The 25,275-nt window shown below is 43.4% G+C and overlaps 1 protein-coding gene across 4 annotated transcripts in view; it reads right to left on the bottom strand.

Annotated features, from left to right (window-relative positions):
- LOC140716952 (E3 ubiquitin-protein ligase DZIP3-like) overlaps positions 1 to 25,275 on the bottom strand; it is a 195,102-nt gene that overhangs the window by 78,824 nt on the left and 91,003 nt on the right. For all 4 annotated transcript variants that reach the window (XM_073030129.1, XM_073030130.1, XM_073030126.1 and 1 more), the window contains exons 18-23: positions 22,735 to 23,046; positions 16,716 to 17,021; positions 12,417 to 13,106; positions 6,107 to 6,294; positions 4,992 to 5,063; positions 4,366 to 4,422 (exon numbers count right to left, since the gene is read on the bottom strand). In XM_073030129.1, the coding sequence (XP_072886230.1) occupies positions 4,366 to 4,422; positions 4,992 to 5,063; positions 6,107 to 6,294; positions 12,417 to 13,106; positions 16,716 to 17,021; positions 22,735 to 23,046 (1,625 nt within the window). The remainder of the gene's footprint in view (positions 1 to 4,365; positions 4,423 to 4,991; positions 5,064 to 6,106; positions 6,295 to 12,416; positions 13,107 to 16,715; positions 17,022 to 22,734; positions 23,047 to 25,275) is intronic.

Consider the following 25,275-nt stretch of genomic DNA (forward strand, 5'->3'; position numbering starts at 1 on the left):
GATATCTGCCGAATCTGGAACTGGGCTTCTGCTTGGCTAAACCACATGCATGGTCGCAGCGTCCAGAAAGTCGGCAGTTTTAGCAAAACTGCGTGAACAGATGAAGAGTCAGTCATCTTTGGTCCAAATCCCGTTTGGACCGTCGGGGTCACCAATGTAGCGATGTACTTACACACAGCGCTGAAATAACGACACGCAGTCGGTAAGTCGTTTCGAGACTAGTTTATTCAAACTTCGCGGCGCTGGCATTTAATCCCTAGCGCCAGCCCACTCCGGGCGGAAATAACGTCAGAGGTGCATTACCAAAGCCTCCCCCCGCGCGCTGGATATTTGTGAGCCGGTTTGCCTGCGCAGAAAGTGGGTCACCACAGGGTGAATATTTTTTAATAGGCACTGTAATGCTCTTACGCTACTAACCTACATATGACAGCATATACATATGTGACCAACCTATATACATCCCCATCTCCATGCATCACCCAGCTACGTGCATCCCCTTATACATATGTCACACAGCTACTTACGTCCTGTGTACATAGGTCTCCCAGCAATATACACCCCCATGTACCTATGTCACCCACCTACATACATCACCCACTGACATATGCCCATGTACATATGTCACCCACTTACATACACCCTAGTGTACATACGTCACCCACTTATATACACCCCAGTGTAAATATGTCACCCACTTACATACACACCAGTGTACATACGTCACCCACTTACATACACCCCAGTGTAATTATGTCACCCACTTACATACTCCCCAGTATACATACATCACCCACTTACATACAGCCCAGTGTAAATATGTCACCCACTTACATACGCCCCAGTGTAAATACGTCACCCACTTACATACACCCCAGTGTACATGTCACCCACTTACATACACCCCAGTGTACATGTGTCACCCACTTACATACACCCCAGTGTACATACGTCACCCACTTACATACACCCCAGTGTAATTATGTCACCCACTTACATACACCCCAGTGTACATACGTCACACACTTACATACACCCCAGTGTACATGTGTCACCCACTTACATATGCCCCAGTGTAAATGTCACCCACTTACATACACCCCAGTGTACATACGTCACCCACTTACATATGCCCCAGTGTAAATATGTCACCTGCTTACATACACCCCAGTGTAAATACGTCACCCACTTACATACTCCCCATTGTACATACGTCACCCACTTACATACACCCCAGTGTACATACGTCACCCACTTACATATGCCCCAGTGTAAATATGTCACCTGCTTACATACACCCCAGTGTAAATACATCACCCACTTACATACACCCCAGTGTACATACGTCACACTTACATACACCCCAGTGTACATGTCACCCACTTACATATGCCCCAGTGTAAATGTCACCCACTTACATACACCCCAGTGTACATACGTCACCCACTTACATATGCCCCAGTGTAAATATGTCACCTGCTTACATACACCCCAGTGTAAATACGTCACCCACTTACATACTCCCCATTGTACATACGTCACCCACTTACATACACCCCAGTGTACATACGTCACCCACTTACATATGCCCCAGTGTAAATATGTCACCTGCTTACATACACCCCAGTGTACATACGTCACCAATCTACATATGTCCCTGAGCACACGTCACCAACTTACAGATGTTCCCATATATTGCCCACGTACATACATCAGCCTTCTACATAGGTCTTAATGTAAATACGTTACCGACCACATTTTATAAGTAATTAATGCAGAGAAAGACGTAATTGCGAAGGATTGACAAACTTTTTCTAGCAACTGTGCACGTGAGAAATAAAGCTGTACTTTAAACTTCCTTGCTTACCTTTAAAAGTTCGAAGTTAATTTTATTATCAAAGTACATATACAGTTGCAAAAAAGGTTTTGTGAGCTCTTTGCAATTACCTGGTTTTCTGCATTAATTACTCATAAAATGTGGTCTGATCTTCATCTAAGAAACAATATATGGACAATCACAATCTGCCTGAACTAATATAACACAAATAATTGTACTACTTTTTGGCAATACTAAGTGCACCATTTAAACAATCACGGTCTAGGTTCAAAAAAGTATGTGAATCTCTGTAGTAATGCTTTCTACAAAAGCTATTTGGAGCCGGGTGTTCCAATCAATGAGATGAGATTGGAGGTGTGGGTTGTAGAGGTACCCTGCCCTATAAAAAAAAGACACACAAAGTCAGGTCAGAGCCTGCTCTTCTCAAGAAAGATCTGTTTATGTACACTATGCCTCAGTCAAAACAACTTTCAGAGGACCTTAGAAGGATTGTAGAGATGCATGAAACTGGAAGAGGCTACAAAAGCACGTTTAAAGACCTGAGTGCTCATCAGTCCACACTCAGAAAAAATGTCTAAAAATGGAGAAAATTCAGTACTGTTGCTACTCTCCCTAGGAGTGGGTGTCCTGCAAAGATCACACCAAGCGCACAATGTGCAATGCTGAAGGAGCTGAAAAAGAACCCAAGGATAACAGCAAAAGACCTGCAGAAATCTCTAGAACTTGCTAAAGTCTCTGTTCATGTGCCCACTATAAGAAAAACACTGAACAAGAATGGTTCAATACCATTCTCCAAAAAGAAAATTGCTGCACATCTCAAGTTTGCAAAAGACCTCCTGAATGTTCCACAAAGCTCCTGGGACAATGTTCTGTGAACAGATGAGATAAAAGTTGAACTTTTTTTTCCAGAAATGCACACTGCTATGTCTGGAGGACAAAGGGCACTGCACACAAACACCAAAGCCTCATCCTAACTGTGAAGCATGGTGGAAGGAGCATCATGGTTTGGGGCTGCTTTGCTGCCTCAAGGTCTGGACAGCTTGCAGTCATTGAGGGAACAATGAATTCAAAATTGTATCAAGACATTTTACAGGAGTGTGTCAGGGTAGCGGTCTGTCACCTGAAGCTTAATAGAAGTTGGATGATGCGACAAGACAATGATCTGAAAGACAAGAGTAAATCAACAACAGAATGGTTAAAAAAAAAGAAGAAAATTCGTGTTTTGGAATGGCCAAGGCGGAGTCCAGACCTTAACTCAATTGAGATGTTGTAGCATGACCTGAAGAGGGCTGTTCATGCAAGGTATCCAAAAATATTAATGAACTGAAACAGTTTTGTATGGAGGAATGGTCTAAAACTCTTCCTCGCCAACATGCAAGTCTGATCAGCAGGTACAGGAAACATTTGGTGGAGGGTATTGCTGCTCAAGGAGGTTCTACCAGTTATTAAATACAAAGGTCTACATATGCTTTTTCCAGCCCGGACTCAGAATGATGAAGAAATGTGTTCAATAAAGACATGAAAAGTACAACTTTTAGTTTAGGCAGATCATGTTTGTCTGTTAACGTGGCTTAAATGAAGATCAGGCCACATTTTGAGTAATTAATGCAGAAAACCAGTAAATTGCAAAGGGATCACAAACTTTTTCTTGCAACTGTACATTGCCAGACTACATATGTCACCAGTATGCATACATGACCCAAATATGATCCGTGTGCTCTCCCCACGTGTTCACATCTGGACTCTGAGCATGCTTGACCTCCATGTTTCAAGAAGTCCCTCATATTTCTCAGGAATCGTGAACAATCTGGTCAATGCTAGCTCCCAGAGCAATCTCATCCTCATACCTCCTTCCCTGTATCGCCTGCCCTCTTCCACATCCATCACTGGCCCCCACGAACACCCACATAAACTAGGGGAAACTTATAGCAGCTGACTAATTTAACAACCAGTGCATATTTGGAATGTGGGAGGAAAGCAGAGCACCCACACGAAGCTCACGTGGTCACAGGGAGAAGGTGAAAACTCAACGCAGACAGTGCTGGAGGTCAGGATTGAACCTGGGTCAACAGGGCTGTGGATTAACAGCTCAACCAGAACCCCCAGCACTGCAAGTTAGGAACACCCTCTGCAGGTACACCTTTGACTCATGATTTACTCTGTGTTCAGTCAGCTTTGGTCACCCACTAATCTCACCATCTTCTTCCCTCTTCTGTTCATGGGGTCCTACAGCCCAGCTTGCTCAGACTGACCAAGGACCCAGTTTCCTGTGTTTGGCCTAAATCCTCTAAATCTTCACCACCATGAACCTTGGGTTGCCTGGCATGGTAGTATAGCAGCTAGCGTAACAACTTACAGCAGCAGCGATAATAACAGGAAAAAGAAGCAAAAGGAGGAAAGAGGGATAAAGAAAAGAATAAAGTGGAAAGATGCAGTGAAGCAAAAAGAGAAAGGCAATCGGCTCATTCCCCTCCCCCCATCACATCGTTCAGACTCAGAGCATGGGATGTGGGGCTGGGAATGTGATTTACCTTTTTTCCCTTAGTCTTTTTCTTCTTTTTCTTCCGGCTGTATCTCTGGGGATCGTTCTGTAATTTCAAACATATTTTTAGATTTAGATTCTGCCTCAAAATACCTGGCAAGAGCACACAGTTCTCAAACTGGCTGCTCTGATAATGCTGATCTCAGTGGGCAGAACAGCTGGACAATGCTGTCAGCTGTTGGATGTGGACCCAGCTCATAGGGACAGCACTTAACAGCTTTAAATCAAATCACAAAATGTCAAGGGTACAAAAAGAGGCCACTCAGCCCTTCAAGTATGTACTGGATCTCTGTAAGAGCAATCAACCCCAGTTTCTGTCTACCTCCTTGGAGATCTGTAACTTTTAAATCCATTAGAATATGGATTCGGTTCCCTTGGAAGTGCCATGGTTGAACCCACCAAAAATGCACCATTGTACAGTGCAACCACCAACCACTCCCTCCTCCTTTCCTAATTCCTTAACCTCTGGATTCTGCTTTTTCCACCAGTGGGAGCAGTTTCGAGCTTTGTCCTGATCCCTGTGCGTTTTCCAGAATCCGCTTGCTGCCCTCAGCTTCCTCAGACCGCATGCAAGGTAAAACCCCATCCATCTCCCCACACCTTAAAACAGCTCACCGCACTCTGTGTCCCGGATGCCTGTGAGCTCCCCTCGCCTTTCGCAGTCACTTGAAACAAAAGCGAGTTATCCTGCAAGAACGAGGAGAATGGTGAGCACGGAAGAGCAAGCAATTACCCTGGCGATCCCAGATCCACATGGATCAAGGAATCCTCACACAACCAGCAAGGGAACAATGCCACCCTACTACTTCCCCAAGTAGACCTCAGCATTTAAGAAGCACTTGGATAGGTACATAGAGCGGTGAGGCCTGGAGAAATGCTGGCCAAATACAAGAAATTGGGACTGGCTAGGTGGACAGTCTCACACGCAAAATACTGGGACAACAGGAGGTAGGGACAACAAACAATCCACTAGAGAACCTCAGCAGCTTTAGCAGTATCCATGGTGGGAACTGAATTATCAATGTTTCAGGTCGAAACCCAGCATGAATCCACATGCAGAATTTTAACCCAAAATGTTGACAATTCCTTCCCACCCACCAGAGATGGTGCTCGACCCACTGAGTCTCTGTTCCTCCAAATTCCAGCATCTGCAGTCTCTTAGGTGTCCGACAAATTCAGGGAATTACACTCTCATTTGGTCAGCTTCCAAAGAAGTGCTATGATGAAGGAGTCCCCTCAGGAGGTGGCCCTCCATAAACCAAGCAACCAGCATGTAAATAAAGCAGACCAGAAAACAGGCAGAAATGCCAGTGCTAGACTACAACTCCAGAGAGGCCTCGAATATTAAAGCAAGGATATAACGTTGAGGCTTTTTAAAGCATTGGTCATACCACATTCGGACTATCGTCAGCAATTTTGGGCCCCATATCTAAGAAGGGTGCTGGCATTGAGGAGGGTCCAGAATGGTTTACAATAATGATCCCAGAAATGAAAAGGTTAACATATGAGGAGCATTTGATGACTCTGAGCCTGTACTCACTGGAGTTTTGAAGAATGGGGGGAGGGGAGATCTCATTGAAACCTATTGAATATTGAAAGGCCTAGATAGAGTGGATGTGAAGAGGATGTTTCCTACAGTGGGGGAAGTCTTGAACCAGAGAGCAGACTCTAAATATAGCCTAACTGTTCCTATGTCTTATGTGAAGGCGAGCAAGAAGCTCCTGTTCTACCTCCTCCGTGGCGTCCTGAGCTGGTGCAATCTCTCCCTCTCTGCCAGTCTTTGCCTCTTTCTCTGTCTCTTTCCCTTTCTTCCCATCAGGAGTGGCTGTGCCTGTTGGCAATGTGGGATTCTCCTTCCGTCCTGGAGGAGGCTCCAATTTGGATTCTCCCATCTTCATCGGTTCCTTGGTCTTTGACTCTGCAACAGCAAGGAAGAGTTAGAAGTTGGAAAAGAATCATAGCAAGAGAGAGGAGATCATTCAATTCTTCACACCCAGGATGGCTTAGAAACAGAAGGAACTACAGTCAAGGGAGGGGAAGCAGACAAGACAGATGTCTTTGTTTCTCCCCATTTTGTAGACTCTGAATTGATTCTTGCTCTGGGATAATTGAATGAGAGCAAATGAATGTGGACACAAGGAGCTTCAGGTAATTACCTGCTAAACCTGAGACTATTCTCAGACAAGTAGCTACTTATTATGTAAAGTGGCAGACTTACCAGAGAAGCAATATGTAATCTCATTTGACTCAGTGTTTGGGTCACCAGTTGAAAGGAACACAAGGCTGAGGGGCAGAAATATAGAACAATGTTGGTTGTAGGGCTACAACCAGGGCTACAACCAACCCAGGTGACCCAGGCTGGTCAGGTGACCTTGAGCCAATGGGATGGAGATCCATCATTTCAACTGATCAGGAACACTATAAGAGTCAGGAACTCCCATATGTAACAGTGATGAATTTTCAGCAGCCGGAGACCAACCATCACAGATAAGGATGACCCCACGGACACGTGGAGATCGGGTCTACGAGGAACGCGTGGCCAGTGTAGACTCCTTTCCCGGGTAATACCTTTTTCTCTTCATTGACTGTTCATGAGGAGTCAGGGAACTCTAATGGGTGTGGCCACAGGTAGTTCTTTTGTGAACCCATGTGCTTTTTAGTGGAAACAATAAAGGATACTTGTTGGTAAATACAGATTCTCTGTGTCTTTCTGATGATTGCTACTAAGGAGTAGGTCCCTATAACAGTCGAGTCAAAAGTCAGTTGAGTTTATTTTCATCTGCACAAGTGCAAGTGTGCACAGGTGCAATGAAAAACTTATTGCAGCAGCATCACAGGGACATAACATCGGGTAAGTAACATTCACAAGAAAAACATAAATTAAACTTCAATTACTCAAAATTATACAAGATACAAGACAATTAGAACCAAAAAATGTCAACTATGGTGCAACACATAAAAAATTGGACTATGCCAGTCAGTGAGGGGGCGCATGAGAAGAAGCAGCGATTTCACTTCGGCACGCAGTTGAAGATTTAAAACTGTCAGCGCTTTGCAGCAGTTTTCAGAGTTGGACAGCGCCCAATCAGTGAGCAGGAGGATGAGAAGAAGCAACAATTGTTCTTAGGTGCACGGTTGAAGATTTAAAAAAGGCAGCGCTTTGTGGCAGTTTTCAGAGTTGTACTGCACCCAATCTGTGAGTGGGAGCACGATAACTGGTAATTTCACTTAAGTATGCTATTTTAGATATGGTGTATGACAGTTTTCAGAGCGCACCCAATCAGTGAATGGGAGCATCAGAAGAAGGAACATATTTCATTTAGGTATGCAGCTGAGGATTGAAAAGGGCAGCACTTTGCAGCAGTTTCAGATTTGGACCACGCCCAATCAGTGAACGGCAGCATGAGAAGAAACTACGATTTCAGCTAAGTCTGATGCTGAAGATTAAAAAAGGCAGCGCTTTGCGATAATTTTCAGAGTTGGACTATGCCCAGTCAGAAAACGGGAACATGAGAAGAGGCAATTTCACTCAGGTACACAGCTGAAGATTAAAAAAGGCAACTCTTTGCAGCAGTTTGCGGAGCTGGCCTATGCCCAATCAGTGAGCAGGAGGATGAGAAGAAGTGGCGATCTCACTTAGGGTTTGTGGCTGCAGATTTTAAAAAAGGCAGCACTTTGCGGCAGTTTTTGGAGTTGGACCGTGCACAATGAGCAGGATGAGAAGCACTAGCAATTTCCTTAGGTACATGGCTAAAGGTTAAAAGCGGCAACACTTTGCAGCAGTTTTTGGAGTTGGACTACACCCAAACAGTGAGCTGGAGCATCAGAAAAAGCGGTAATTTCATTTAGGTTTGCAGTTGAATGTTAAAAAAGGCAGCATTTTGCGGCAGTTTTCAGAGTTGGACTGCGCCCGATTAGTGAGCGGGGAGATGAAAAGTAGTGGCAATTTCACAAAGTTACGCGGCTAAAGGCTGGATGACGTAATAGTGGTTCACAAAGGAAGTCAAAGCCAACAGAAAAGCCACAGAGAGGGCAAATAATAGAGCAAAAATTTGTGGGAAATTGGAGGATTGAGAAGGTTTCAAATACCAACAACAAGCAACTAAAAATCATTAAGGAGGAAAAGATAGAATACATACTATAGGTGAGCTAGCCAATAAAATTAAAGAGGATTCCAAAATTTTCTTCAGATACATTAAGTGTAAAAGACAGGCAAGAGTGGACATCAGACCACTGAAAAATGATGCTGGAGATGTAGTTAAGAGAGACAAGGAAATGGTAGACAAACTGAATAAGTACTTTGCATCAGTCTTCACTGTGGAAGACATTCTGAAGGTGTATAAGTCACCTGGACCAGATGGTGTACACCCTAGAGTTCTGAAAGAGGTGGCTGAAGAGATTGTGGAGGCATTAGTAATGACCTTTCAAGAATCAACTGATTCTAGAATGGTTATGGAGGAATGGAAAATTGCAAATGTCACTCCACTCCAAGAAGGGAGAGAGGCAGAAGAAAGGAAACTATAGGCCAGTTAGTCTGACATCAGTGATTGGGAAGATGTTGGAGCTGATTGTTAAGGATGTGGTGTTCTGGTACTTGGAGGCACGTGATAAAATGGGTCAAAGTCAGCATGGTTTACTTAAGAGAAAATCTTGCCTGACAAATCTGTTGGAAGAAATAACAAACATGATAGACAAAGGAGAATTAGTGGATGTTGTGTACTTAGATTTTCAGAAGGCCTTTGACAAGGTGTCACACATGAGGCTGCTTAACAAGTTAAGAGTCCATGGTATCACAGGAAAGATTCAAGCATGGATAAAGAGTGAGTGATTGGCAGGAGGCAAAGAGTGGGAATAAAGGGAGTCTTTTCTGACTGGCTGCCGGTGACTAGTGATGTTCCACAGGGGTCGGTGTTGGGACCTATTCTATTCAGGTTATAATTCGGTGATTTGGATGAAGGAATTGATGGCTTTGTGGCCAAGTTTACAGATGATACGAAGATAGGTGGAGGGGCAGGTAGTTTTGAGGAAGCAGAGAGGTTACATAAGGACAGATGAGGAAAATGGGAAAGTAGCAGATGGAATGTATAGTCATGCACTTTGGTAGACAAAACAGAAGTGAATACTATTTTCTAAATAGAGGGAAAATTTAAAAATCTGAGTTGCAAAGGGACTTGGGAGTCCTTGTGCACAATTCCCTAAAGGCTAATTTGCAGCTTGACTTTGTGTTAAGGAAGGCAACTACTACTACATCGACTCAGGCCTAGGGGGTCGGCATCGGGCACGATGACACTCTCCACTCCTCTCTCTCCTTCATCAATGTGTTCAGTTCATCTACATTAGCCGCGCCACTATCTTCTAGAAGCGTGTTGACCATAGTCTTGGGAGAGCGCCCAGCATTCATCCTCCCATGCTTGGGCTCCCATGTGATGACTAGGCTGGCAGGTAGCTCAGGGTGACGTAGACAGTGCCCCGCTAGTTGCAGTCTTCTCACTTCGATTTTAGTAGTGAGCATCGGTAGGTCGTCATAGAGCTCAACATTCGTCATGTGCTGTCGCCAACTCACGTCAAGAGCCATCCAGAGCATTCGTGTATAGCAACCATCTAGTGACTTTCGCATGGTCTTGGTGAGTGTCCACGTCTCGCATCCGTACGTGACAATGGACTCTATGACTGCTATGAAGATCCTCATTTTCAGCCCTCTGGTCAGGTTTGACTTCCAGATTTCCTTCAAGTCATTCATAGCCCTCCACACCAGTGCCTTCCGTATCTTTATGTCCTTCTCTAAACTCATCATTCTTGACCCAAGGTACTTGAAGTCTAAGACTTTCTTAATGGTATCATTCTTTGTGGTCTTCAGAGTACCTTCATCGCAGCTGAATGCCATGTACTCTGTCTTTTTAGCATTTAAGTGAAGTCTAACTTTATTGCACTCAATTTCCACTTTTGTCAGTAGCTGCTGTGCTTCCTCAAGCTGGTCAGCGAGCAGGACTGTCATCTGCAAAATCGAGATCTGTGAGCGTAACTGGTCTGACTCTTTTGGTTCGTCCTGGTTTTATGGAAGGCAAATGCATTGTTAGCATTCATAGAGTCATAGCCCTTTGGCTCATCTAGTCCATGGCAAAACCATTTAAACTGCCTTCTCCCAACAACCTGTACCTGGACCAGAGCCCTCCACATCTCTACTATCCATGTACCTATCCAATGCACCACTTGAGTGAAAAAGTTTCCTCTCATGTTCACTTTTCATCCTTAAGCCATGACCTCTGGTTGCAGACCCACCCAACCTCACTGGAAAAAACCTGCTTGCATTTACCTTATCTATACACCTCATAATTTTATATACGTCTATCAAATGTCCTCTCAATTTTCTGCGTTCTATAGAATACAGTCCTAATCTATTCAATCCTTCCTTGTTACTCAGGTCCTCCAGATCTGGCAAATTCCTTGTAAATTTTCTCTGTACTATTTCAACTTTATTTGCATTTTCCTGTAGGTAGGTAACCAAAACTGCACACAATACTCCAAATGAGTCCTCACCATTATCTCATGCAACTTCAACTTAACACCATAACTCCAGTACTCAACATACTGATTTATGAAGGCCAATGTGCCAAAAGCTTTCTTTACAATCCTATCTACCTGTGACACCACTCTCAATGAATTATGTACCTGTATTCCCAGATCCCTTTGTTCTACCACACTCCTCAGTGCCCGACCGTTCACTGTCAAAGACCTACCCTGGTTGGTCCCATGCAACACATGGACTTGTCTGCATTAAATTCCATCTGCCATTTTTCAGCATATTTTTCCAACTAATGCAGATCCCTCTGCAGCCCTTGATAGCCTTCCTCACAGGCCTCCAATCAGAGACGTTACCCTCTACTACCATTCTCTGGCTTCTCCCACAGAGCCAATGTCTAATCCAGTTTACTACCTCATCTTGAACGCCAAGTGACTGAACCTTCTTGACCATGTGGGACCTTGTCAAAGGCCTTGCTAAAGTCCATCTAGATAGCATTCACTGCCTTGCCTTCATCAACTTTCTTGGTAATATCCTTGAAAACTATAAGATTGGTTAAACATGACCTACCACGCACAAAGCCACGGAGACTATCCCTAATCAGTCTATGTCTATTCAAATACTTGTATAACTCAATAGGTCTATAATATAAAAGCAAGGATGTAATGTCGAGACCTTATAAAGCACTGGTGAGGCCTCACTTGCAGTACCGTGAGCAATTTTGGGCCCCTTATCTAAGAAAAGATGCGCTAAAACTGGAGAGGGTTCAAAGGAGGTTCACGAAAATGATTCCAGGATTGAATGGCTTGTCATAGGAAGAACTTTTGATGGCTCTGGGTCTCTACTCACTGGAATTCAGAAGAATGAGGGGTGACCTCATTGAAACCTATCAAATGGTGAAAGGATAGAGTGGATGTGGAGAGGATGTTTCCTATGGTGGGAGAGTCTAGCGCCAGAGGGCACAGCCTCAGAATAGAGGGGTATCCAATTAGAACATAGATGAGGAGGAATTTCTTTAGGCAGAGAATCAGTGGAATTAGTGTTGAATCTGTGGAATTTTTGGCCACAGGCAGCTGTGGAGGCCAGGTCTTTATGTATATTTAAGGCAGAGTTTGATAGATTCTTGATTGGTCAGGGCATGAAGGGATACGGGGAGAAGGCAGGAGAATGGGGCTAAGAGGGAAATTAATTGGTCATGATGAAATGGCAGATCAGACTTGATGGGCCAAATGGCCTAATTCTGCTCCTATATCTTACAGTTAAAATGCTGGAGCAACTTAGCAAACAGGCAGCATCAATGGAGGGGAATAAACAGTCAACGCTTTCAACCTGATGAAGATTTGGGTCTGAAATGTCAACAGTTTATTCCCTCTACAGATGCTGCCTGACTTGCTGAGTTCCTCCAGCATTTTGTGTATGTTGTATAACATTGGCAATCAGAGAGGATCTTCCCACGTTACTCTGTGTTGCAAGTGTGTGGTCTGGGCACTGCAGCAGGTTAGGAGAGAAGAGGTCCTTACGTAGGTGAGCTTTCATTGCCATCATGTACTGTCCGGTCAACTCCGAGCACTGCCTCCCCATGAGTTCAGAGATCAGCTTATAATCCTTCCAGAGCACGTAACCTGGCGTGAACATGATGTCCTCAATCTCCTCAGGGTCCTTCCCAAGGCGGCAGAGGCACTGCTTCGCCTCACTCCAAATCACCAGGAACTCTTCTTCTGGCACACCAAGGTAACCATCCCTCAGCACTAGCTGCCTCCGCAAGTACAGCAGTCGCAGGAGGCTGGCAGGCTTGGAGTGGTCATCAGTGGGGGGCTCTGTCCGCCAGCCTTTCCTTGGCGCGGGGAAGGACTTGACATGCATCATCAGAAAGACGATAAGTGTGATATCGTACTTCTGGAACTCCAGGCGGGAAGTCTTCTGCGGATATAGCAATCCCCAGTCAGAGTGGGAGGCAAAGGTTGCCTGATGTTCCCTGAAGTACCGGTGCAGTTCCGTTTTCTTCAGCTTCCGAATTTCTGCCTGCAGGTCACTGGGGGGCACACGCTCGGCAAAAACCTTCTGTGCTATCCGTGTCCCCTCCAAGATAATGAGGTACATCAGCCGGAAGAAGTTACAGTAAGAGTTTCGCTCATCTGCTGGGAGATCCTCACGCCTTCGCAGTCTCTTAAGTGGCATGTATCTTTTGAAGCGAGGTATGTAACCATCACCTGGAGTGAAAGAATGGAAAATAGCATTCATTGGAGTTACTGTGTATTTGTATTAATGAACAATGCAATCACAATGAATAAAGATAATGGTACAGCTCTATAAAATTATTACTAGACCACACCTGGGAGTTCTGATCACCTCATGAGAGCACAGAAGTGGATGCATTAGAGAGGGTGCAGAGCCGTATTATTTGTAGTATTGAGAGAGGATGTAGATGAATATTACCTGAAGTATTGTCAGTATTTAGAGAGAGTGCAGAGCAGTATTACTTCCAGTATTGTGAGTATTGAGAGAGGGTGCAAAGCAATATTACTTGGGAGTATTGAGAGAGGGCTAAAGCAGTATTAGAGTTATTGAGAATATTGATAGAGGGTGCAGAGGAGTACTTGCAGCATTGGAATACTGGTTAGAATATTGTGTTCCTTTCTGGTCACCTCATTATAGGAAGAATGTGGCAGATTTATGGACAGTGCAGAGGAGATCTACCAGGGAACAGCCTGGATTAGACACCCATGTCTTATGAAGATAAGTTGAGCAAGCTAGGACTTTTCCCTTTGGAGTGAGAGTATATGAGGTCACTTGATAGAGATGTACAAGATTATAAAAGGCATAGATAGAGTGACTTTTTCCCAGGGCAGAAAATGACTAAAATGACTAGAAGGCAGCATAACGAAGGTATTTGGAGTAAAGTATAATGAGATGTCACAGGTAGTTTTTTTTTAAAACAGAGTAGTGGGTGTGTGGGAGGTGCTGCCTGGAGTGTCAATACTGGTAGAGACAGATATATTAGAGACACATAAGAGCAAATGGTTGAGAATAGATTGGTATGTGGAAGCAAGGGTTGGATTGATTTGGAGTAGGTTAAAGAGTTGGGGTTGACGGGCCTGTACTGTGCTGTAATGTTAAGTTCTATGTACAAGACAGGACATGTTCTATTGTTCTGCATACACTTCCTATAGCTTTTTTTTATTTCATTGTATATCTTTCATGTTCAAATTATCACCACATATTATTAATGTTAAATATCCATATGCAGGCTGTTAACCAAGATCATGAAACACTCCTGAAGCAAAGTCTCGACTCTCCCTTTGCTGCCACTGCGTTCACACAGCAGTGGTTTTTTTTGCTGCAGTTCACGGTTTCTTATATCATGTCTCTTATGGCATCACAACCCTATTTATTATTATTACAACCCTGAACAATTCAATAAAGATTTATGAGAAAGTCAGATTCTTGTAAATCAGGTCTTTCATAACTGGAGACTGCCTATATTGAGTTTTCTATAGAAGCCCCAATTTTCATACTTTCTGAATAATGTCACAAACTTCTTAAAAGACATTATATGAATTACACCTGACAAATGCACAATTACAAAGAGAATGTGTGGTACAGGACAGAGTGGGGGAAGGTAGTAGGAGGTATATGTAGTGCATGAACATCAACACTGATCAGTCTTTAGCTCGGCTGAACACAGTCAATGGATTTGTCTGGGACCTAGGTCAGTTGGACAACAAGAGCTGTATGTATAGAGTCATAGAGCTGTACAGTATGGATAAAGACCCTTTGGCCCGCTCATGCCCATACCGAAAAGATGTACCATAGATTCAAGCTAACCCAATTCCCCAGCACTTGGTACCTATTCAAGTTCTCATCATTCATGTACCCATCGACATACTTCTTAAATGTATCAAAAGTACCTGCCATAACCACTTCCTCTGGCAGCTAGTTCCATAAGATCAGAAGATGTGTAAGCAGAATTCTGCCATTCGGCCCATCAGGTCTACTCCATCATTCCATAATGGCTGATTAATTATCCCTCTCAAACCCATTCTCCTGCCTTCTCCCCACAACCTTGCTCTTACTAATCAAGGAATTATTAACATTCACTTTAAATAAATAAATAAACACACACACATTCCCCCCCCCACCCCCCACAGTCACCTATGGCAATCAATTCCACAGATTCACCACCCTCTGGCTAATTAAATTCCTCTTCATCTCCATTCTAAAGGGACATCTTTCTATTCTGAAGTTGTACCCTTTGTTCCCTACTATATTAAACATCCTGTTCACATTCACTCCATCTAGGCCTTTCAATATTCAATAGATGATATTTGGATAAAGATATTCCATTTATACACCACTCACTGTATAAATAAGTTAGCCCTGAGATTCTATTTCACCTCTAATGTTGAAATGCGGATGACACAAAGCTGGGTGGCGGTGTTAGCTGTTTGCGGATGACACGAAGCTGGGCGGTGGTGTTAGCTGTGAGGAGGATGCTAGGAGGATGCTAAGAGGATGCAGGGTGAATTGGATAGGTTAGGTGAGTGGGCAAATTCATGGCAGATGCAATTTAATGTGGATAAATGTGAGGTTATCCACTTTGGTTGCAAGAACAGGAAAACAGATTATTATCTGAACAGTGGCCGATTAGGAAAAGGGGAGGTGCAACGAGACCTGGGTTTCATTGTACACCAGTCATTGAAGGTGGGCATGCAGGTACAGCAGGTGGTGAAAAAGGCAAATGGTATGTTGGCATTCATAGCAAAAGGTTTTGAGTACAGAAGCAGGGAGGTTCTACTGCAGTTGTACAAGGCCTTGGTGAGACCACACCTAGAATATTGTGTGCAGTTTTGGTCCCCTAATCTGAGGAAAGACATTCTTGCCATAGAGGGAGTACAGAGAAGGTTCACCAGATTGATTCCTGGGATGGCAGGACTTTCATATGAAGAAAGACTGGATCGACTCGGCTTATACTCACTGGAATTTAGAAGATTGAGGGGGGATCTTATTGAAACGGATAAAATTCTAAAGGGATTGGACAGGCTAGATGCAGGAAGATTGTTTCCGATGTTGGGGAATTCCAGAACGAGGGGTCACAGTTTAAGGATAAAGGGGAAGCCTCGACCGAGATGAGGGAAAACTTCTTCACACAGAGAGTGGTGAATCTGTGGAATTCTCTGCCACAGGAAACAGTTGAGGCCAGTTCATTGGCTATATTTAAGAGGAAGTTAGATATGGCCCTTGTGGCTAAAGGGATCGGGGGTATGGAGAGAAAGCAGGTACAGGGTCCTGAGTTGGATGATCAGCCATGATCATACTGAATGGCGGTGTAGGCTCGAAGGGCCGAATAGCCTACTCCTGCACCTATTTTCTATGTTTCTACATTTCTATGTCCTCTAGTTTTTGATCACCAACTCTGGAAAAAAACATCGCTCACCTACCTAAACCACTCATGATTTTAATTATCTGTATGAAATCACCCCTCAGTTTCCTATGCTCCAAGGAGTAAAGGCCCAGCCTGTGTAACTTCTCCTTATAATTCATGTTGCAGAGGTGGTACATATTCAGACATTAAAAATGACTCTGAATTTTATAGTGCCTTTCACAACACCCTAATGCCCCTTACAGTCAATTAAGTAATATTCTAAAGTCTGCAGCAAATTCTGACATTACTATAATGCAGGATGTTATCACAGCCACTAATTAATGTTTCTGATCAGACGAGGGATAAATTTTCACCAGGTTAACAAAACTAAAAAGCCGGATTAAAAATAACCGGCAAGGATCCCAGACTTATTCTGTAGTCGCCCCATTCCACTTACGCAGCTTTTCAAATTCCTGTTGGAACTCATCCAGACATTTTTTCAGTGTTGGGAAGGATCTCCGCTCTTCTTCCAAAAGGAAAACAAACTCAGCCTTCTCAGCAGCCGATTTCATGTAGACAATGACCTCCAGCAGCCTCTGGCCTCTGTGCACAGGGGAGGTTTTCATCAACAGGTCATTCTCCACATCTGTCAGAATATTTCGGTTCTGCAGACTATAAATAAGGTCCCTTAAAGGGATACCATTCAATGGCTCTGCCAAAACTTCCAGGTACAGGTACAGGAAACTGTCAGCACAACTGTTGCCTTTAAAGAAAAAGTACATAATAAAATACCATTAGCCTTTCAGAATCACATTCAGATTTATTATCACTGACTTTGATGATGTGAAATGGGTTATTTTGCTGCAGCAGGACAGTGTAAAGACATAAACTTACAAGTAACAAAACAATTAACAATGGAAAAAAAGAATAAAGAAGTAGTGTTCAAGAAACATTCAGAAATCTGATAGTGGAGGGGAAGATGCTGTTTCTGAATCATTTAGTGTGCATCTTCAGACTCCTGTCCCTCCTCCCTGATGGTAGCAATGAGAAGAGGTACAGCGTGTAAACAGGTTCTTGGGCGAACCACATCCATGCCAACCATCAAACATCTATTTATGTCAATCTTACGCTAACCTGTCTTATTCACTGCATATTCTTATCAATTCCCATTGAACATTACCTCTTGTCCACATGCTGGGGGCAATTTACATTGACCTGTTTCCACAAGCCATTTTACACTGACCACTTTGATGATCACTCAGGAATCAGAAGCACTCAGGAAAAACCCATTTGGTCAGAGAAGAACGTGCAAGATCCACACAGACAGCACCATTGAACCTGGGTCATGGCAGCTGTGAGTCAGCAGCTATCTCAGTCATGCTTCCCTAGAAAGATTTAGTCTAAAATACAGGAGTTAACGTCTTAAACATCCCATCAATTTTCCCCCTTACTTTACTGATCATTCTGATAGGCTTACTAAACATTCAGTTCACTTTTACCCTGTCCTTCCATCCATAAGGAATTGACCTACAGTACATTCCTCACACAATTGCAGAATTAACTCTCTGTCGCCCAGGGTTCTGCATGGCAAAATATGAACCTTAACCTGTGCTGAAGGTTGAATCATACAATAATAAGACACAGGAACAGAATTAGGCCATTCAGCCCATCAAGTCTGCTCTACCATTCCATCATGACTAATTTATTATCACACAACACCATTCTCCTGCCTTCTACCCATAACCTTTGACACCCTTATGAATCAAGAACCCTATAAGCATTCATTTTAAATATAGCCAATGACTTGGCCTGCAGCTGTCTGCAGCAAAGAATTCCACAGATTCACCACAGATTCTCCTGCCTTCTCCCCGTATCCCTTCATGCCCTGACCAATCAAGAATCTATCAAACTCTGCCTTAAATATACATAAAGACCTGGCCTCCACAGCTGCCTGTGGCCAAAAATTCCACTGATTCACTACTAATTCCACTGATTCTCTGCCTAAAGAAATTCCTCCTCATCTTGGTCTAAACGGATATCCCTCTATTCTGAGGCTGTGCCCTCTGGTCCTAGACTCACAATAGGAAACATTCTCACCACATTCACTCTGTCTAGGATTTTCGCCATTCGATACGTTTCAATGAGGTCACCCCTCATTCTTATAAATTCCAGACTTGCTAAGGCTATTGGGGTGTGGGAACCAAACTGAAGAGACGGAGGAAGGGGAGGTTGGCTCACAAATAGAGAAAGCTCGGAGACAGTGCAAGAGAGAAGATAGGCAGGTGATAGAGAAGGGATATGCTCAGACTGATGGTTTGAGATGTGTCTATTTTAATGCAAGAAGCATCATGAACAAAGCAGATGAGCTTAGAGCATGGATCAGTACTTGGAGCTATGATGTTGTGGCCATTACAGAGATTTGGATGGCTCAGGGGCAGGAATGGTTACTTAGAGTGCCAGGCTTTAGATGTTTCAGAAAAGACAGGGAGGGAGGCAAAAGAGGAGGGGGCATGGCACTGCTGATCAGAGATAGTGTCACAGCTGCAGAAAAGGAAGAAGTCATGCAGGGCTTGACTACTGAGTGTCTGTGGCTGGAAGTTAGAAACAGGAAGGGGTCAATAACTCTACTGGGTATTATTTATAGACCACCCAATAGTAACAGGGACATTGAGGAGCAGATAGGGAGACAGATTCTGGAAAAGTGTAATAATAACAGGGTTGTCATGGTGGGAGATTTTAATTTCCCAAATATCGATTGACATGTCCCTGGAGTGAGGGGATTAGATGGGGTGGAGTTTGTTAGGTGTGTTCAGGAAGGTTTCTTGACACAATATGTAGATAAGCCTACAAGAGGAGAGGCTGTACTTGATCTGGTATTGGGAAATGAACCTGATCAGGTGTCAGGTCTCTCAATGGGAGAGCATTTTGGAGATAGTGATCACAATTCTATCTCCTTTACCATAGCATTGGAGAGGGATAGGAACAGACAAGTTAGGAAAGCATTTAACTGGAGTTAGGGGAAAGATGAAGTATAAATTGGGAACAGATGTTCTCAGGGAAATGTACAGCAGAAATGTGGCAAATGCTCAGGGGATATTTGCGTGACGTTCTGCACAGGTAGGTTCCAATGAGACAGGGAAAGGATGGAAGGGTACAGGAACTGTGGTGTATAAAGGCTGTTGTAAATCTTTCTTTCTTTCTCAATCTTTTATTATTAAGTTTCGAATAGATAAACATAACAATGATAATGATACAAAGAGATCCGCATTACATTAATAACGGTTAATGTATACAGAAACAGACTCCGAGTAACATGTGTAATCTAAGCCTCCCAGTATCTTAGTAACTGAACATGAAAAAGATTCAAAAAAAATTTATACAGAAAAAAAAGTCCCCCTAAACTAAAAAAAAACCAAAACAAAAGAAAAGCTGGGCTGCGATGTTTAATCGGTTAAAATCATTATTTGTCATTAATTCCACTCCTCTATACACAAACAAAAAGTTATTCAGAAGGATTCAGAAAAGGTCAACTTACCTCATATGAAAATGTTGAATAAATGGCCTCTAGGTTTCTTCAAGTTTAACTGAAGGGTCAATAGTGCCACTCCTAATTTTTTCTACATTTAAACATGTTATAGTTTGGGAAAACCACTGAAATGTAGTAGGGGGATTAGAATTTTTCCATTTAAATAAAATAGATCTTCTGGCTATTAATGTAACAAATGCAATCAAACTGCAAGCTGAAGGGGATAACTGACTACAGTCCATCACTGGTAATCCAAAAATTGCAGTAAAATTGGCTGTTGTAAATCTAGTCAAGAAGAAAAGCTTACGAAAGGTTCAAAAAACTAGGCAATGACAGAGATCTAGAAGATTATAATGCTAGCAGGAAGGAGCTTAAGAATGAAATTAGGAGAGCCAGAAGGGGCTATGAGAAGGCCTTAGTGAGCAGGATTAGGGAAAACCCCAAGGCATTCTACAAATACGTGAAGAGCAAGAGGATAAGACGTGGACAGAATAAGACCAATCAAGTGTGACAGTGGAAAAATATGTATGGAGCCGGATGAGATAGCAGAGGTATTTAAAAGGTACTGAAAAGCTTGAGCATATAGGCATTAAGAAAGACGATCTGCTGGAGCTTTTGGAAAGCATCAAGTTGAATAAGTCACCAGGACCAGACGAGATGTACCTCAGGCTACTGTGGGAGGCGAAGGAGATTGCTGAGCCTCTGGCAATGATCTTTGCATCATCACTGGGGATGGGAGAGGTTCTGGAGGATTGGAGGGTTACAGATGTTGTTCCCTTATTCAAGAAAGTGAGTAGAGATAGACCGGCGAGTCTTACTTCAGTGGTAAGATGGAGGAGATCCTGAGAGGCAGGATTTATGAACATTTGGCGAGGCACAATATGATTAGGAATAGTCAGCATGGCTTTGTCAAAGGCAGGTCTTGCCTTACTAGCCTGATTGAATTTTTTGAGGATGTGATTAAACATACTGATGAAGGTAGAGCAGTAGATGTAGTGTATATGGATTTCAGCAAGGCATTTGATAAGGTACCCCATGCAAGGCTTATTGAGAAAGTAAGGAGGCATGGGATCCAAGGGGACCTTGCTTTGTGGATCTCATTGAAACCTATCCAACGATACAAAAATCTGAAACCCACCCTCCTCCACCAACTCCATACCTACGTGTTCAACTGTATGATTTTCTTATTTCTGACCTCACTAGCACGTGGTACGTGTTTCAGATCTGAACCACAACCCTGGAGGCCCTGCCCTTTAACTTAGCACCTAACTCCTTGAACTCACTTTGCTGAAACTAGTCACTCTTTCTACCCATGTCATTGGTATCTACATGGACCACGACCTCTGGCTGTTCACCCTCCCACTTAAGAATGTTGAGAACTCAATCTGAGATGTCCTGGACCCTGGCACCCAGGAGGCAACAACCATTCAGGTATCTCGTTCTTGTTCACAGAACATCCTTTCTGTTCCCCTAATCAATGAATCCCCTATCAATATAGCTCATCTCTTCTCCCCACCTCCTTTCCTTCTGAGCCACAGAGCCAGACTCAGTGCCTGAGACCTGACTGCTGTGACTTTCCTCTGCTATGTCATTCCCCTTAACAGTATCCAAAGTGATGTACCGGTTGTTGAGGGGTATGGTCATAGTGGTAGTTCTGCACTGGCTGCCTATCCCGTTTCCCCCTCCTAACAGTCAACCAGTTACATGTGTCCTGCACCTTGGGAGTAACTACATAACTCCCTGTATGTCCTATCTATCAAACCTTCAGTCTCCTGAATGGTCTGGAGTTCATCCTGTTCTAGCTCCAGCTCCTTAATGCGGTCTGTTCGAAGCTGCAGCTGGATGCACTTCTTGCAGGTGTCGTCATCAGAAACACTTGAGGTCTCCCTGCCTTCCCATATCCCATGAGAGGAGCTTCCAGCATCCTGTCTGGCATCCCAACTGCTCTAAATGTGCAATAAGAAATAAAGAAAAAAATCTACCTACAGCCTAGCCTCTCCTCGCTAAAACCTTGTTGAATCAAAGCCTCAACTCCCCACACCACACTGGCCCACTCGCACAATGGCCACTCTGCTTAAACCTAACTTTTTTTTATTGTTCCTTGCCAAGTGCCTAATGACGTGCAATCCAATATCTCCTCGGGACAGTATCGCACAAAACGTGCCAAATGCCTCCGCTCATTCTCTTTTAAACTCTCTCTCCTATGCCACAATCCCACGTCTCCCTCGTCTCAATCCCATGGTGCGCAAAATGTGCCGACTGCCCCAGACTGCACTCTTTCAATCTTATTGATAGGTTTAAGACATCTTTCATCTTGGAGCATGCCAACCACTTTCAGGGATTATTAATGGAACCAAACCCTTACTTCCTTCAGGAATTGTACATCATTCACCACCTCTGGAAGAGCACTGCTCCTTGGATCAATGTGGAGTTTCTCCAAGCCTGCACTTCAACTATCATTAGATGTATCTACAAGTTGCTGCTGGGATGGAAACTTTTTTTTATTATTGTATTTAGAGATACAGCACAGCAACAGGCCCTTCTGGCCCAATGAGCCCGCACCAACCAATTACACACATGACCAATTAGCCTACTGACCCATATGTCTTTGGAATGTGGGAGGAAACCAGAGCACCCAGAGGAAACCTACATACTCACGGGATAAAATATGAACTGCTTTTGACAACAGCGGGAAATGAGCCCAGTGTTACTGACACTGTAATAGCATTACGCTAACCACTATACAACCCTGCCCTCTGATGCAAATTCATCTGAACAAAGGTGATGCAACTTCACCAGCAGTGAATGCAGATGTGCATTCATGTATACTCCTCAGTTTAATGTTCTGTAATCCTCTGTATGAAACTGAGAAACATTACCAAACAAGTTGGAAGGACAGATGATTTGTAAATGTCATCCCATGAAGTCTGCAGGCAGAATTCCAACATACCCATTTCCTCTAGATTCTGGACCCATTTGGAAAGTTCCGGCTTCAATCCATCGATCGCGACTAGCACGGACGTGAACTTGCGAATCTCCAGGTTGGAGTTCTTTTTCAGCACGATTCGAAGTAGGGCATCGAGCTTCAATGGCCCGGTGCTCTGCTTCTCCACCTCTTCCTGGTCAACTTCAGAGAGAAATTTCTTCAGCTTCAAGCGATAGAGCAGGAACGAGATATCCTCCACACCATGAGTGATCAGCTCCTGCTCTGAATGCACTGCTCGCCACAGACGACATTTGGAAGGGTCAAAGACTATCTTATCTGTAGGCAACCAAAGCAGATAAATGTTAGCTAAGAGAAACTTTGATGCCTTGCATGCACACAATGGACAGTCAGACACAGACCATAAGACATAGGAGCAGAATTAGGTCATTCAACCCATCGAGTCTGCTCCATCACTTCATCATGGCTGATCCCGGAAACCATTCAACCCCATTCACCTGCCCTCTCACCATATCCCTGGAAACCCCGACCAATCAGGAATCTGTCAACTTACGCTTTAATTATACACACAGACTTGGCCTCCACCGCAGTCTGTGGCAGAGCATTCCACAGATTCACCACTCTTTGGCTAAAAAAAATTGACGACCCTACTCACCCCAAACACAAACTGTTCCAGCTGCTACCATCCAGGAAACAGTACCGCAGCATAAAAGCCAGGACCAACAGGCTCCGGAACAGCTTCTTCCACCAGTCCATCAGACTGATTAATTCATGCTGATACAACTGTGTTTCTACATTATATTGATTGTCCAGTTCTACAGACTATTTATTATAAATTACTATAAATTGCACATTGCACATTTGAACGGGGATGTAACATAAAGATATTTGCTCCTCATGTATGTGAAGGATGTAAGTAATAAAGTCATTTCAATTCAGTTTCCCAACACTATATTCCATCTGCCACACTTTTTTTGCCCATTCTTCCAATTTGTCTAAGTCCTGCTACAATCACATTGCTTCCTCAGCACTACCTACCCCTCCACCTATCTTCATATCACCTGCAAACTTTGCCACTAAGCAATCAATTCCATTATCTAAATCATTCACAGACAATGTGAAAAGTAGCAGTTCCAATATTGATTCCTGAGGAACAACACTAGTCACTGGCAGCCAACCAGAAAAGGCCCCTTTATTCCCACTCATTGCCTCCTGCCTATCAGCCATTCTCCCTCTCAAATGGCAGTATGAATTCAATCATATTATGATCACTGCCTTCGAAGGGTTCCTTTATGATAAACTGACTGATAAGATCTGGGTTATCACACAACATCCAGTCTATGATCGCCTTTCCCTGAGTAGGCTGAAGCACAAGCTGCTCTAGAAACCCATCTCGTAGGCATTCAACAAATTCCTCTCTTGCAACCCGACAATAACCTGATTTTCCTAAGCTTTTTGCATATTAAAGTCCCCCGTTACAATTATGAGATTAACTTTATTACAGACACAAGCATGCAAAGCCAGAGACAGACACACGCACGCAAAGCCAGACACAGACACAGACACAGACACACACACACACACACACGTCTGGAGACTTACAGTGCCATGTCACTCAGGTACTTGGGCTATATATTTTTTTGTGACTGTATGTTATTCTGGTACTATATGTACTACAGTTTGTGACTGTTGGTATTGTGTTTTACACTTTGGCTGCTTCGTATGATTGAATGACAATTAAATTTCAACTTGAAAAATAATGCCAATCTCTTAACTGCATTAATTTTGTCAAGATTTCTCATATTTTAAAGTGCTGCTTTTTAGCTACAAAGTAGAAACTTAAAATTAATTTTGTGTTCAGACCTCTTAAGGTTTTGAAGATCATAAGGCATAGGAGCAGGTTGTACGTGCATCGTCCCCTACGTCAGTCAATGTGCCCACTTACAGTTTTAAACCAATTTGTAATCCAGATATCCCAGCAGTAATTCACAATCCAAGAATTAATGGAACAATCATAGATAAAGAACACAGGGGAGGTGGATTTCACCCTCACACTTCACACACTATTAAGGCACGTCTCCGTGAGAAAATTAATCGAAGTAAGGGCATCAAAGGTTATGGGGAAAGGCAGGAGTTGAGAGGGAAAATAAATCAGCCATGATGGAAAGGTGGAGCAGAGTCAATGGGCTAAATGGCCTAATTCTGCTCCTATGTCCTACGGTCTTATTCAGCTCATCAGGTCTGCTCCACTATTCCATAATGGCTGATTTTTTATCCCTCTCAACCCCATTCTCCTGCCATCTCCCTGTAACCTTTCACACCCTGACTAATCAAGAATCTATCAACCTCTGCTTTAAATGTACTCAGTGACCTGGCCTCCACAGGACAGTCAAGGACAGTATAAAAATAAAAGAGAAGTATAACATAGGAAGCAGGAAGCAGGAAGCCAGAGGATTGGGAAACTTTTAAAGAGCAACAGAAGATTACTAAAAAGGCAATACAGGGAGAAGAGATGAGGTACGAAGGTAAGCTAGCCAAAATATAAAG

This window comes from Hemitrygon akajei, chromosome 26, assembly GCF_048418815.1.
Source record: "Hemitrygon akajei chromosome 26, sHemAka1.3, whole genome shotgun sequence".
NCBI lineage: Eukaryota > Metazoa > Chordata > Chondrichthyes > Myliobatiformes > Dasyatidae > Hemitrygon > Hemitrygon akajei.